Source organism: Cladosporium halotolerans, assembly GCF_011745625.1.
Source record: "Cladosporium halotolerans strain TM138-S3 chromosome Unknown Sca5, whole genome shotgun sequence".
Classification (NCBI taxonomy): domain Eukaryota; kingdom Fungi; phylum Ascomycota; class Dothideomycetes; order Cladosporiales; family Cladosporiaceae; genus Cladosporium; species Cladosporium halotolerans.
The window spans coordinates 859,695-873,795 of NW_027191456.1; the positions used below are offsets into that span (position 1 = coordinate 859,695).

The 14,101-nt window shown below is 56.5% G+C and overlaps 5 protein-coding genes across 5 annotated transcripts; 3 read left to right on the top strand and 2 right to left on the bottom strand.

The window, feature by feature from the left end:
- Window positions 1-67: 67 nt before the first annotated feature.
- WHR41_02218 (uncharacterized protein) lies at window positions 68-4,729 on the bottom strand (the record flags this gene model as incomplete). Its single annotated transcript, XM_069370824.1, has 3 exons — window positions 4,304-4,729; window positions 1,276-4,249; window positions 68-1,223 (listed from the first exon to the last, which is right to left on the bottom strand). The coding sequence occupies exons 1-3, from the start codon at window positions 4,587-4,589 to the stop codon at window positions 68-70; spliced, it is 4,416 nt and encodes a 1,471-aa protein (XP_069232356.1). The 5' UTR covers window positions 4,590-4,729.
- Window positions 4,730-4,924: 195 nt separating this feature from the next.
- Window positions 4,925-6,033, top strand: WHR41_02219 (60S ribosomal protein eL13). The gene is made up of 4 exons (XM_069370825.1): window positions 4,925-5,033; window positions 5,101-5,147; window positions 5,224-5,382; window positions 5,442-6,033. Exons 1-4 carry the CDS (start codon window positions 4,997-4,999, stop codon window positions 5,841-5,843), a joined length of 645 nt encoding a protein of 214 aa, XP_069232355.1. The 5' UTR covers window positions 4,925-4,996; the 3' UTR covers window positions 5,844-6,033.
- A 343-nt stretch (window positions 6,034-6,376) lies between these two features.
- Window positions 6,377-6,948, top strand: WHR41_02220 (uncharacterized protein; the record flags this gene model as incomplete). Its single annotated transcript, XM_069370826.1, has 2 exons — window positions 6,377-6,634; window positions 6,697-6,948. The coding sequence occupies 2 exons, from the start codon at window positions 6,377-6,379 to the stop codon at window positions 6,946-6,948; spliced, it is 510 nt and encodes a 169-aa protein (XP_069232130.1).
- Window positions 6,949-9,987: 3,039 nt separating this feature from the next.
- WHR41_02221 (uncharacterized protein) lies at window positions 9,988-10,572 on the top strand (the record flags this gene model as incomplete). Its single annotated transcript, XM_069370827.1, has 1 exon — window positions 9,988-10,572. One exon carries the CDS (start codon window positions 9,988-9,990, stop codon window positions 10,570-10,572), a length of 585 nt encoding a protein of 194 aa, XP_069232131.1.
- An 841-nt stretch (window positions 10,573-11,413) lies between these two features.
- WHR41_02222 (uncharacterized protein) lies at window positions 11,414-14,083 on the bottom strand. Its single transcript, XM_069370828.1, has 2 exons — window positions 13,526-14,083; window positions 11,414-13,362 (listed from the first exon to the last, which is right to left on the bottom strand). The coding sequence occupies exons 1-2, from the start codon at window positions 13,794-13,796 to the stop codon at window positions 11,879-11,881; spliced, it is 1,755 nt and encodes a 584-aa protein (XP_069232132.1). The 5' UTR covers window positions 13,797-14,083; the 3' UTR covers window positions 11,414-11,878.
- Between the last annotated feature and the right edge of the window lie 18 nt (window positions 14,084-14,101).

Below are 14,101 nucleotides of genomic sequence, written 5' to 3' on the forward strand. Positions count from 1 at the left end.
TGCATTGGGCATCGCCGCTAAATGATCATGAATCAAAAAAACCCAGAATTCCGAATCCAAACCCCAATCACGCCAACTGTTTAAGCGCATACCCGAACAAACCGCCCATACTGACCCAGCCCCACCCGCTCTTATCCAAGAACGCCTTCACAACGTCCCCACACACCGCGAAGCGCTCCCTGTTCATCCCCGCCAGCACCTTGACCTTCTCGTTCTCCCCGTTCTTCACAAGACTCTGAGCCATCTTGTCCAGCGTCTTGTCCACGTCGAACATGCCCTGCAAGTACAGCAGCTGGTTGTACAGCGCCTTCTCGGTGTACTCGAACGCCATGCGGCCGGAGCAGCCGTACGCGAGGCCCTTGGGGCCCAAGCAGCGGTGGCCGTAGACGGACATCTGCCGCGTGCGGGCGTTGCAAGCTGCGTCGTCGCAGACCAGCCAGCCGGAGTAGTAGCGCGACGTGTGTTGGCGGATGGCCGTTTCGAGCTGCGCGCTCAGAGTGAGCGTTGACATTGGCTTCTTGCAGTTTGCGCGAGGGCAGGTGAGGCCGTTGTTTGACAGGACGCTGAGGGGCACCAGAGGCTCTTCGTTCGCGGGGGGAGTGTAGTTGAAGCCACGGTACTCGAAGTGGTGCTTGCAGCCCAAGCAGAGCAAGTTCAGCGGCTCGCAGTCCTTGAAGCGAATGTGATCGGGGATCTGGCTTTCCAGCGTCGTGATCTCGTTCGTTTGCTCGCCGGACTTCGAGGCGCTTGAGACGCGGTACTTGCTGGTGTCCAAGCCTAGACATTCCGCCAGGAGCGTGACGTTTGTGCCCGTGATAGGGGCGCAGAGACGCTCGACTGGCGGCAGAATCTGCTTGTGCAGGTAGTAATCGACGTCCGGAACGAGGTCAGAGTCCTTTGCCAGGACCTCGTCCATCGGATGAGCGTTCTTTGCCGCATGTTCTGCCGAGTTCGCACTGTTTCCGCAGATGACGAAGCTCATCACGTCCTTGGCTTTGACGACCTTGCCCTTTGCCATGAGCTTGAGAGCAACCTGTACTGAGGGCATGGAACCACCATTGGGGTAGTCTTGAGGGTTCTTGCCGAGCTGAGTGTAAATCGTGTACTTGTACGCAGGGATGGAATTGCTGCGCATTCTCTCGCCCAGATCGCGGAGGTAGTCGTGGACTTGAGAAACGACCTTTTCTGGATCTTCGCCTGAGAGAAGATGCTTCAGAAGATCTCTGTTTGGGAAATTAGCATATTGTACGTTTAGTGAAGCCTGGGCGAACTTACTCTGAAGTATCCTTGGACAACTGACAGTATTCTCTGCGCTTCATGTCCAGACCCTTGACGTCCAATTTTTCCTTCCATACACCATCACTTTCGGTCATTGTGATGGCTGCGTACTTCTTCTTCGCATGTAGCAACAATCTCCTGAAGATATGATCGATCTCAATCTCCAGCAGCTCATACTGGTCGTTGACCGTCTTCTGGAACTCCTTTGCCATCTTCACAGCATCAGAAATGTTATCCATGTTGGTGTTGACCATGACGGAGTCAGTGTCACCGTAGATGACGCGAAGCGCGTGCTGGCCCTCAGCAATATCCTTTGTTGACCTGAGAATCTCTCGACCTTTACTGGTCGTAAGAGCTGCCAAAGGTCGAGCATAGAAGCGAGATTTGGTGTAACCCAAGCATCCGTACATAGAGTTGGCCGTCAACTTCAACGCTTGTTGTTTGACGTCCCATGTGGCTCTCTGATCTTCGGTTGCACTCTTGTCCTTCATAAGCTTCTTGACTTCTCTTCTCCGGCTGACCAGAGTTCGAATGAGCCTGGGAAGAATGCCCTTGTTTGCGGTGTTCTCGGGCACTTCAGGAACCCTCTCGTCGTCTTCGCCGATGTCGCCTCGCTCGATTGTCGTGAAGCAGATGTTGAACTCCTGGATGATACTGGGGTACAGCGAGTTGAAATCCATGACCATGATGAACTTGTCGTAGAGGCCCTTTTCGGGCTCGAAGACGAGACCACCCTTGAACTTGTCTTTCTTCTTGCTCTCGCCGCCCTCGTCGCCTTCGGGATTGGCTTCTTCCAGCTTCTTGTTTGATGCGCCTTTGCCGTATACCTTGTCGGGGCAGATGTACTTGTTGCGGTAGAATTCGTGGAGCAGAATGTACTCGTTACGCTCGGCTCTCGTACCACTAAGTGTACGTGCCCAAGAGTTACCAGCCAAGTTGGTCAGCACCTTTGTAAGAGGAAGCAGTTGACGCTTCAGTGCGAGTGCTGCAATGAAATACGTGTCGGCCTCGCAGAGCTTGACATAGTTGATCAAGCCTGCCCTTGACGTGGCCATGGCGAGCGCCTTGTCACTGTCGATTTCTCTGCGCTTGTTGTTTCCACCCAAGTGCAAAGCCACCATTTCGTCCAGACTCCAGCTTTGACACCCGGTCATGATAGATTTACCCATGTCGTTCGAGATGTCACAGAGCAATCGACCAGCGGCCAAGTGCCGTTCGGCGAAAAAGCTTGCGCCTCCCTTACCGATATTTTTTGGCCATTCGCTACGCTTCAGCCTTCCAATGCGGTGCCAGCCAGGAGTCTTGCGGTCTCGCATTCTGGTCAGAAGTACGTTGAAGTCAATGTCATCCAGCTTGTGGCCCATTATCGCGTCAGGGTCGTATTTCTGGAAGATGGCGAGCAGCTTGCTCAGCAAAGCGCCCTCATTCTTCTCCATGCTGATGATGGAGCCCCGGTGCTTTTCAGCCTCCAGCTTGAACCCGATAGGGTACTCGCCATTTGGACGCATCACCGTGAATGATCGAGATGCCATTTTCTCGGGTGGAGTTGTGTCGGTGAGCGAGACATCTTCGTAGAATCGGACATTGGCTACAAGAATCTCATTCTTGTTCTCCTTTGCGTTCATCGTGGTCCGAAGCGCTATCGACATGAGAGTGAGTGGTGGAGCATCCAGGTTGTCCGTGTCGCCCAACGTAGAAATGTTGTTAGGCTTATCAACCTGCAGCTCAAGCTTGCACCAAGATGCGTTGTTGACGGCATTGAAGTTGCCATTCTCAATCTTAAGCCAGCAAGGTCCCATGATGTTCTTCCACATCACGAACTGTTCAAAAAGCGCGGTGTTGGTGCCGAAAACATGCGAGAAGGTCTGGCCGCTGAGATCCATAGACAAGGCCGGCTTGTTGTAGGGGTATAGCAGCTTCAGGTACTCTGCCTCCCTGGGCACCTCGGCCATCTCGAAGGCGTATTTGCGGGTGCAGGGCTTGATCTTGTGCATTGTCACGTTTGACTTTGACATGAGCTCGTCCACTTCGCCGTAGACGTCGCCCATCTCAACTTCTTCGTCGGTGTCTCTGCCATGGCGTTTTCGGTATTCTCGAGGAAGGAAGTACAATTTGCGCAAAATGTTGTCCACTTTTACAAAGCATGACACAAACGCGCCGGTGTTCTTGTTCTTGACCTTGCCAAAAAGGCATAGACTGCCATTGACTTCGGTATAATCGGTCCAGAAGAATCGGAGGCTGCCGTCTTCCTCAACTGCGTCCTGCTCGCTGATTTTGCCAGCAGCAACAGCGCCTGTTTGGGGGCTGCTGAGGATGTTCAGTTGCTCTGTGACATTGTTGACTGCAGACATGTCGATGTCGTCGATCGGTGCTCGTGTTGGCGATGAACTGGCCGGGGTAGGGTAGACAGGCTGTGCGATCTTGGGGACTGGTCTACTCCCTCTCATGTTGATGTTGGCAGCCTTCAAATTCGAGTGTGCGGCGACCTCTGCAACCTCCATCAAGTCATCCTCTTCCGTCGGCTCTTCTTTGATCGTTGCCTGTTCTCGTCGCTCTGCAGCTTTTACAGCAGGTGATGAAGGTAGGGCTGGATCGCTCATTGGAACGTCGTCTTGTTGTTGGGGAACGAAGTATGCGTCGTCATCGTCTTGAGTCGAAGGAGCGTCTGCTGTTGGCAGGTCGGGTTGCTCTGCATGGCGACTTCGTGCAGGCGCCCTATCCTCCACTGGAGGAGAGAGGACCCTGGTCTTCCGTCGGTCGCTGCTCTTCACGGTCTTGCCATGAGATGGTGCTTTGCTCGGAATGTTAGTGTCGACTTCGCCTAAGAGACTCGCCATGAAGGCATCGTCGTCGGCTGTGCGTGCAAGCTTGGGCTTTGGAGCGGCTGTGGCGGTGTTTTTGCTGAAATACTTGTTGATCCCCTTGTTCAGCTTCTCTTGTCGCTCCGCATCTTCTTCGCGCTTTCGTTTCGCTGGGTCTCGTCAGAGTGCAAGATTGCAGGTATAGCGGATGCGTAGAGACATACCTGCTTTGCTATGTTTTGGCAGATCTCCATCGCTTTCGCTATCGTCGTATGCTTGTTGCTCGTTTTGCCAATCCTCACGACCGTCGTCCACATATCCTTCGCCGTTGTCGTCTACAACGAAATCATCTTGGTCCAATCTGCTTCTCACAACTTTCTTGTAGCCTTCTTCGTCGACAGTCTCGTACAGGTCTTTTGCCTCCTCGACTTCATATGTGTCGAATCCAGTCTTTCCAGCTGCTCGCAGAGCGCGAAGTCGTGCAAGAGCGTCGGCTCTGGAGGGAGCCATGGTGATTTAATATATTATTGTGTAATGCGTATGCAATCGTGTCGGTGCCAGAGAGGGCTTCACATCCGGTGCAGCATGTGAATATGCTGGAAAACGTGGGGCGATGTCTTGTAGTGAGGACAATCAATATGCTTGGTAGAGGAAAGTACGCGGTCGTCGGAGGGGAACTCGAGCACGCGAACGCGCCTGCCGCTAAAGTGGAAACGCGACGCGGAGAGGTCGCGTTCTGCGCTAGCATCCACTCTGGGCCTAGTGCCGGGAGCACCCTTCGACCCACGCCAAGATTCTGCGGCCCGCGCACAGTCGACGCAGAAATGGACTTTTGCGAACTTCGCAGCTGTGTGATCTTGCGAAACGACACCGACGACCCTTCGACAAGACCGATCGCTTGATCCAATACCGCAAAAATGGCTATCAAGCACAACCAGATGATCCCGCACAACCGTAAGAATTCGCCCCCGCCGCGCATGCGATGAGACGAAAATATTTGGCAGGCTCTGACATGTTGCAGATTTCCGCAAGGATTGGCAGCGTCGCGTCCGCGTGCACTTCGACCAGGTAATTCCCCTCTCACCTTGAGAGCAGCGGCGCCTGCAGTGCATAGATCGCAAATGTCCTGACACAACCTTTATAGCCTGGCAAGAAGGCCAGCCGCCGTGTGCACCGCCAGGAGAAGGCCGCCAAGGTCGCTCCTAAGCCCGTCGACAAGCTCCGCCCGGTCGTCCGTTGCCCCAGCGTCAAGTACAACCGCCGTGTTCGTGCTGGCCGTGGTTTCTCCCTCGCTGAGCTGAAGGTACGACTGAACTTTTTAAAGACGAGATCGCAGGCACAGTGCTAACAAAGCTCCCACAGGAGGCCAACATCCCCCGCAAGCTTGCGCGCACCATCGGTATCTCCGTCGACCCCCGCCGCCAGAACCTGAGCGAGGAGTCCCTCAAGGCCAACGTCGAGCGCCTGAAGGCCTACCAGCAGCGCCTCATCCTCTTCCCGCGCAACTCCAAGGCCCCCAAGAAGGGTGAGGCCAGCGCTGAGGAGGCTAAGGCCGCCAAGGAGGGCAACAACGTCCGCCTCACCGGCCAGGCCTTCCCCATCGACAACAAGGTCACCGTCCAGGAGGGCAAGCTCTCCGACTACCCCTCCACCGAGAACGCCTACCGCACTCTCCGTGACGCCCGTTCTGAGGCCCGCCTTGTTGGCAAGCGCGAGAAGCGCGCCAAGGCCAAGGCTGAGGAGGAGGAGGCCAAGAAGAAATAAGTGTAGAGCGCGAAAATCGCACTGCATGGAAATTGGTATCTTAGCATGTTCGGCGTTTGAGGGATGGGTTGATACCTTAGCGTTCTGGAAATGGGAAAAAGCTGCAAAAAGCAGCCATAGTACGACCACACAGGCGCTCCATCTACCTCATCACGGGCTAGAGAAATCGAATTCCTTCTTCCCGCCCATATGATGTCCCTGCTTTCTATTATTGTCTCTGTCGTAGCATTTTGTAGCGCTTTGCCCGCGGCACAATCAACGCGGATTGTCGGATGCTGAACCAAACCCCAAATATCGTCTTGTCCTGTTCGACATTCCCTGTATGATAGCTAGGTTACCTACAAGGCTGCTTCTGATGTGCAAATCATATAAGTCATCAGTGCACAGCGAAGACGTCGGACTCCATCACCGAACCTCCCTCTCCAACAAACGCCGCAAAGTCCGGGGATCCCACGCCGTGACGTCCACGCCGCATCCCATCAGGCCCCGAAACCGCCACCTCGCTATACAATCCCTACACAGCTCCAACAAAAATGTCAAAACCCCTCACAACCCGCCTCCTCTCATCAATTCCCCGAAATCTAGCAAAACCCCCAACCCCAACCCGCACCTTCACCACCACCCCCAACCCAATGGTCTCCCCCGACCAGCTCTCGCCCTCCCCCGGCGCCGACCCCGCCGCCCTCGCAGCCCAAACCACGCAACTCGTCGACCACGGCCGCTGGCGCCTCTGGGGCGAAGGCAAAGGCCTCGAGCGCCAGTTCCGCTTCAAAACGTTCAAAGCGACCTGGGTAATGCGGCGCCCCCAAAATCCCTTCAGAAGCTCGCTAACGCTCGCCGATTCGTTAAACAGGATTTCATGTCCGCGGTGGCCGCCGAGTGCAAGAAGCAAAAGCACCACCCGGAGTGGACGAACGTGTTCAACAAGACGCACGTGCGCTGGACGACGCATGCGCCGGAGGGGCTGAGCGAGAGGGATACGGCGATGGCGAGGTTTTGCGATGAGGTTGGGGCGCGGTTTGGGGAGGTGGGGGAGGGGGAGGTCGTGGGGAGTTGTGCTGGGCCTGCTGGTGGTGGGGGGACAGGAAAGGGAGAGGGGGCGTGAGGGGAGGTTGAGTTTCAGGCTTGTTGGTGGATGGTGGGTTGGGTCGTGTGTCTTGATATGTGAAGGATGGTGGATTCGGGTAATGTGTGTTTGAGTGAATTTATGGTTGAGATATCTATGCTACCACGCTCGGTGCCATGTAGCAGTTGACTATGAACGCGGGGCTACCTTAGTTGTCGCGCGCAATGGATAATTCATTATACGGGCAGTCTCTCAAGGTGAGGTTACGTCCTGCATCTTCAGCTTTTCTATGCAGAGCTTCACCGACAAGATGCAATGTGCCGCAATGCGCTTTTTCGTATTCAGAAAGTTGCTCGTAATACAGTCAGAAGTCGTAAACTCTCCCAGCATATTTCGGAGAAATATGACATTAAACCTCAATAATGCTGCATCACAGTCAGCGTAAACTTTTATAGTAGGTCTTGCAGGCATCCACCTTGTGGAACGCGATCTGCATATCCATATGCATGAAAACGATAAAGTCAGCTTTCAGCGCTTCATCGCAAGCGGTCGCAGCCGGCCGTAAATACCCGAGCAAAAACGTAGCGTGTGTTCAATACAGCTGAATTCAATCGTGATGCCACGTCAGGTGGTGATACTACAGAACGCTCGGCTCGCCCCATGCACTCCTCTGAATAGAGCTGCAATTGATGGAATATCCGGATTGAAGTCTTGGTCCTTCGGACTTCCGGATGTGACTACGAGTCCGGGACGAGGACACGTAGAAGCAATAAACATACATTTTCAGAATTCAGGTATTGGGTACGGTGATCTACGGGCCTTAGCCTGGGCTTGATGATAACAAGGCTTCAGAGGAAGGCTGCCCGAATTGCAAAAGTAGTGCCTGAGGAATCATGCACCCTGGATTACCTCGGGAAGCTTAAGGCCTGCTTCCACCCGATATCACGTATCATCGCTTTCGCAGCTACTGTTGACGATTCATGACATCGTTCCGCGGCGACCCGAAGCCGCATCTCATGTGATTCCGAAGCATGAAGTAAAGTTGTCGCTCGTAAGGAGCTTTGTCCGAGGGTGTTGTCAAAGTATCCCATCACGGTGGAGACCATGTCCGTTGACCAGGCATCTAGCTAGAGCAGTTGTACAGCATACCCTGGTCTGCGGATATTCATAAGCTTTTGCGATGTCAGCCGGCGGTCGCGTAGGATGCTCGTGTCGGGGGTACGTCCGCACATATAAGATCAAATACACATGTCAAGAAATGCAGATAAATGATCAGTCGTCTGCGCTTTCGCATGCGATCCGTACAAAAGATCATAAAGTCTAGATTCGTAACGACGTCTCGCTCACGCGAGCTGCAGACGGAAGCTGATCATATTGCAGATGCTTCTATCGCCGTGACATATTCTTGGCGATGACACCGCCGCATTCGCCAAGCAGACAACGCAGTCGCTAATGCACGTCTCGGGTGTTGCAAAAGATCAGCGTATAGCAGAAGGCGCATGCGATGTGCTCCTGGACGAATTCGTACACAGGTCCGAAATAGCAAAAGAAAGCAGTCGTCACAGTGTGATGAGATAAGGCAGCCCAAGTCGCGTACGGCCGACATCCCTGTCCCACGTGAGTTTCGGGGACCGCTCCCGGAATCCTGCCTGAACCGGCCGGCGGAGCAGGCCATCAGTGCCAGCCTGCCAGGGAGTTAGGGACGGCGCGCGAGCAGCACCAACAAGCGCGTCCACGTGCGCGCACCGCCCGGACGAGGTTGCTGCCCAAAAGTACGGTGTGATGTGGTCATGCAAGCACGGGCGGGCAGCGACCAGGAAATTGGGAAGCGAGACGTCTGGGCAGCGCGCGGTGAGGGTGGAAATGTGAAACATTCCGACTGCCGCGGGCGCTAGCTGAACGGCGCGCGAGGTTAAACAGACGGCGGACGCGGCGGGAGGAGTGTCTTCTGCGTCGAGCAAGACGCGACACATGTCGCGGGCGGTCGGGTGCGGCAGGGTATGGGCGCGCGGCTGCAGAAGCGAGATGCGGTGGACGCAGACGCGGTCGGATAAGGTAGTGTTGATGGTGGTGCAGCAGATGCGACTCGTCCACACAGGCGGCATCTCGACACACGTTCCACGGCCAGCCACAGCAATCTGCTGCCCCGTCAACGCGGACCAGCCAGCCTTGCGCGGCCGCAAACCCAAAGCAACGGAAGCGCGCCAGGCTAATGCCGGCTGCTCGCCTGGGGCGCTTCTAGCGCGGCGGAAGGACGGTGCGGTGGCAGTAGTGGCGTGGAGGCGGATGCGCATCCCTGCGCGAGGGCAGCCGCGCGCAAGGCCACAGGCGCGGTGAGGTGCGAAGACAGGAGATCTGGCGGCGGCGGGCGGTGGTGGAAGGGTTGGCGTGCATGGGGGGTGGCAGATGCTGGCAGACGGCCGGCGTGCTGATTCATGGCGCTGCACTACCGGCCCTGCCATGTGAGTGTGGGTGCACGTGTGGCCGCTGCCCTGCCCGCCCGTCGTATCGCTATAAGGGTGGAAGGCCTGGCCGGCGCGAGTCCGACGGCACCTGCTGCCTCTCACATCTCCTACACCTCTCCGCCTGCTCGCGTCGCACAGAGACCCCTCATCGCCTCACTTCATCCATCCCGGACACCGCCAGGCACACCACTCAGGCATCCAACTCGCCGTCATCACCTCTCCGGCTCCCTCTCTGCCCTCCCCGGATCGGATCTGTCTCACACTTGGACCACCGGCGCACTTCCAAACCTCTGACACCTGCTCTCAACCACGGCGCGTCCATCACCCTGTCTCTCTGCCACCCAACCAAGCCTCTGGACCAACCGACCAAGCCTTCCCATCGCCAATAATCTCGCCATCCACGGCACCCAAGCTTATCACAAGCATTATTGGCAACGGCGCCACCCAGCGAAATCATCACTGACGACACCGAAACTCTCCTCATCCCAGCGTAGGGATAAAGCCTCCATCCTCCCTGCCCAGCCGGCGGGCCTCCGGTTCCACTCGATCCTGCATACCGCCAACCCAATCTCTACCCGTCTGCCAAGGACATCGCCTTACCAAGCCTTCCACCATGTGTGTCGCCGGTCTGCACGTTTCCACTCAGCCCTGCCGGCACCGCTGGTACGAGCTCCTACGCGCCTGCAGCGACGAGCACAACCTGGCCAACTGCCCTCAGAAACTCCGCCTCGAGGGCTGGGAGACTCGAAGAGAAAGCTGCCCATGGTGTGAACCCAACGCAAACGACGACGAAGTCGCCATCTCAAACTCCACGCACCGCCTCTTCGGCAGCACATCCTCAGCCAGCAGCTCCGTCTCCTCATCGCCCATCCTCCCTCCTGCAGGCAGACCCCAGATGCTTCGCTGCGGCAGCGACGGCACCCTGAGTACCCTCACCAGAACCGGAAGCTTCTCCAGCACAGGCAGCGAGCGCGGCCAGCAGCACAAGGAGAGAAACGATCGCCTCCTCCTCTACCTGACCATGCTCCCACACGAAGTCCTCCCGAGCGCAAGAAAGTACTACCCAAACGACGACACCTCACCACGCGACGAGCCTCGGCCCTCATCCGACTCGAGCAGCATCCGAAGCAGCAAGAAGATGCTCGGCGCCGGTTGGCGGAAGAGCGTGCGCTTCGGGCGGAGCATGTTCGCTTTCTGAACGGACATTGCTCATCCTCTTCTCCACATTCTTCCGGAGTTTTTTTCTTCTTCGACTCGATGCATTTCATACCATTCAACGGCCTCTTCTTCCACGGCCTGCAAGCGACGCTTCCCCTCGATTTCCTCACGGGTTGGGCGAGGCGAGGCGTTATCGACGGACGGACCATATACCCCAGCTGCTGCGAATCTTTTGCTGATCGATTGCTTTTCATCATCATTACAACCATTATTCTTAGTTCGAGACACTGGGCGAACAGAACAGAACCAGATCACTCCAGTTTGGCAGGAATCCAAACGAACAAGGCGCGATAACAAGGGGCAGGGAAAAGCCAAACCGCTCGGCTCATCATCATCATCATCACCATTAGTTGCAAAACGCTGTGGCAGGCCACAGCGCGAAATGAACACCCAAATCTCTTCTCACACTCCCGTCCCTCTTTCATTTCCGAACCTTCCTCTCTAATAATACCCGTGCACGCCTCGTGAAGTTCTGTCGTCCCCCAAGGGCAAGCCAAGCTTTACACATCCCAACCAAGCTCAATTCCCACGTTATGCCGCGCCGCGCGCACGCGCCGCGAACAGCGCCAAACCCGGTCGGTAGCGTTGGGTATGTACAGTAGGTGTCACAACGGCTGCACGCGCACACGCACAAGCAATGCAACGTCGTGTCAACGTCAACGTCGACCCGGCGCGTTGGCTTGGCTCGCGTACGCGTCTGAGCGGCGACAAGCATTGGGCGTCCGTCGGGTGTTGACGCACGGGCGAATGTGAACGGACGAACTTCACGGTGCACAGGGTTGAGAGGTGGAGGAGGTGGAGATGGAGAAGGGAGATGTGAATATGGAGCATATCAGGTCAATTCAATTCTACCTCGCTAAATGAAAGGAACTCTGGGGCAAAACTGGGGAGGGTAGCTGATTGGAAAGTTAGACAGACTAGTGCTGACACGACACGATTCGACACGATAACAAAACGCCCTTATATCCCAACCAAGCAGTCAAACAAACAAACAGTCAAACGCTCAAGGTCTTTTTTTCTCGTGTTCTGGGTACAAATTACAGCAGGACAGGAGGCTCTCGCGCCTGTTCTCGTGAAAGGTAAGGCAAGGCAAAGATGAAACCGCGGAAAAACACCAAGAAACACATGCCTCATGCAGATTTGCTTTCCTCTCTTGCACCGTCGCAGGCCTTGCGGTGCTGGCGACAGCGGAGAAGAGGAAGGTTTTTGTCGCTCGATTATCGAGCAGAAGCGGAGATGGGGGGAGATCGCTCTCGAGATGCAGGCTTGTTCGTTTCATCCATGCTCTATGCGCCATTGACAGTCGGCTGGTCCGCCTTGGCAGTCAAGATACTGAACTGGCCACCAGACGTAGCACCCGTCAGCTTGCGCTCGCGGACGGCAGTGTTGTCAATAAGCGTGGCCTCGATGACGTCGTCGATGGTGCCCTGGCCAGTCTGGTAGTTGGCGGAGAAGCCCCAGCTGTAAGCCTTGCCCTCGCGCGTGACGACGAGGTTGTGGTCGGAGCAGGCGGTGACGACGGCCGCCTTGCCCTGGATCGTGGGCAGCTTGGTGGGCACGGCGAGAATGCGCGGCTGGTCGCGCTCGTCCTTGATCGTCGCGTCGGCGGGCAGGCCGGCGATGAAGTCCTTGCTCAGGCCGCACTGGTTGCCGTCGAGGCGGCCCCAGACCAGGCAGTCGCCGTCGGCGGTCGCGCAGAGCGAGTGGTGGCCGCCGCCTTTGATGGAGATGATCTCCTTGCCCTGCAGGGCTTCGACGACCTGCGGCTTGAGGATGACGGCGTCGTCCTGGCCGGCGTTGTCCATCACTCCGGTCTCGCCGAAGTTGTTGAGGCCCCAGGAGTAGACGTCGCCAGTCTTCGAGATGGCGAAGCTGTGGTAGCCGCCGGTTTCGATGGAGACGATGGACTTCTTGCCCTTGGGCAGGCCGAACTCTCGGGGCTTGAGGCCCTCGATCTTGGTGCGCTCGATGACGCGGCGGCCCAGCTGGTTTTGCTGACCGGAGCCCCAGGCGAAGACGGCGCCCTTGGTGTCCAGCGCGAGCGCATGGTTGGCGCCGGCCTTGATGCTGATGATGTTCTTCAGCTCTGGGATGCGGATGGGTCGCTGTGCAATGAAAGTGTCGTGGGTGAAGCCGAAGATGCCCTCGTTGCTCCTGAAGGTGCCCCAGCCGTAGACTTTGCCATCGTCGGTGAGGGCGAACGAGCAACTGTCGCCAGCTGCGACATCAACCCAGCGTGATCCCTCGGCGACCTCTGTCGTCGACCAGTCGACTTCAGCTGGTGTGCTTTCTTTCGGGTTCATGCCAGTGTCATCGTCGTCGGAATCGGAGTCTTCCTCTTCGTCCATGTCTTTGAGACCACCCTCCCAAGCGGTGTCGCGCCCAAGAGCGCCCTGGTCATTGACACCCCAGGTCAAGATCTTGTTGTCCTGCGTCAAAGCGACGTTGTGCATGCCACCAGCGACAACTTGCACAACGCCCACCTTCTCGGAGTCCAGGTTGGCATTAAGGCGCGGGCGCTTAACGTCGATGCACTTCTTGTCAGTGCCCAGACCGAGTTCACCAGCGGTACCCTCGCCGAAGACAAAGACATGCAGACGATCAGTCGGCGGCTCGTTGATCACAGGTCCCTTGACGAGAGCCTTGATCTTCTTCACCGGAGCAGCAGGAGCCTCGCCGTCGTCGGCCTTGCGCTTAGTGCCTCTCTTCGTTGGAGCAGTAGTCTCGGTCTTCTTCGCGGCAGCCTTGGGTGCAGCCTTCTTGGTGGTTCCTGTAGCAGCGTGTAAGTGATTTTTCGCGTCAAAGTAACCCATCGGGAGGCGTTTTCTTCTTCTGAGGACAGCCATCAATGCGATCTTGTTGCCGTACGCAGCAATGGCGTTTCAGAGAAGAGGAGAACATCTTCGCGATTAAGATTATAGGGTATTTCTTACCATTGACCTTTGTCTTTGTCGTCTTTGTCTTTGTCTCCTCCTCTGCCTCTTCCGAATCCGCCTCAGAGCCAGAGTCGGCCTCGGCCTCGGGCTCAGCCACGACCTCCTTCTTCGGGCGTCCGCGACCCTTCGCAGGGGCCTTCGCAGGGGCAGCAGCCTTGCTCTTCGTAGCGGGCTTGGTGACCTTCGCGGCGGTGTTGGCCTTGTTTTTCGCAGCGGCCGGCGCGTCTTTGGCCGCGGCCTTTGTGGTGGCAGCGCGCTTGGGAGGCATCTCTGCTGATTTGGGCTTCTTGATAGTCTTGATGCGCGCCAGTTTGAATGCTCGTCGCGCTGGTTTTAGTGTGGGCGTGTGATGGAGCTGTCCTCGATGGAACAGCGACGATCTTTTGAGGAGGCTGGCGCTGGCGCTGACAGCGATGCGGTATGCGGGAAAAGGCGCGCGGGTGCGAGAATGCTCTCGCGTGCTGAAGATCGGTGGTGTTGCGCTGTGCGCGAAAATGGTGTAAATGATGTTGCGAACTGTTGGTCGGACCACTGGATGTCACTGCTCGCACCTTTTTATTGAAACATCAACAT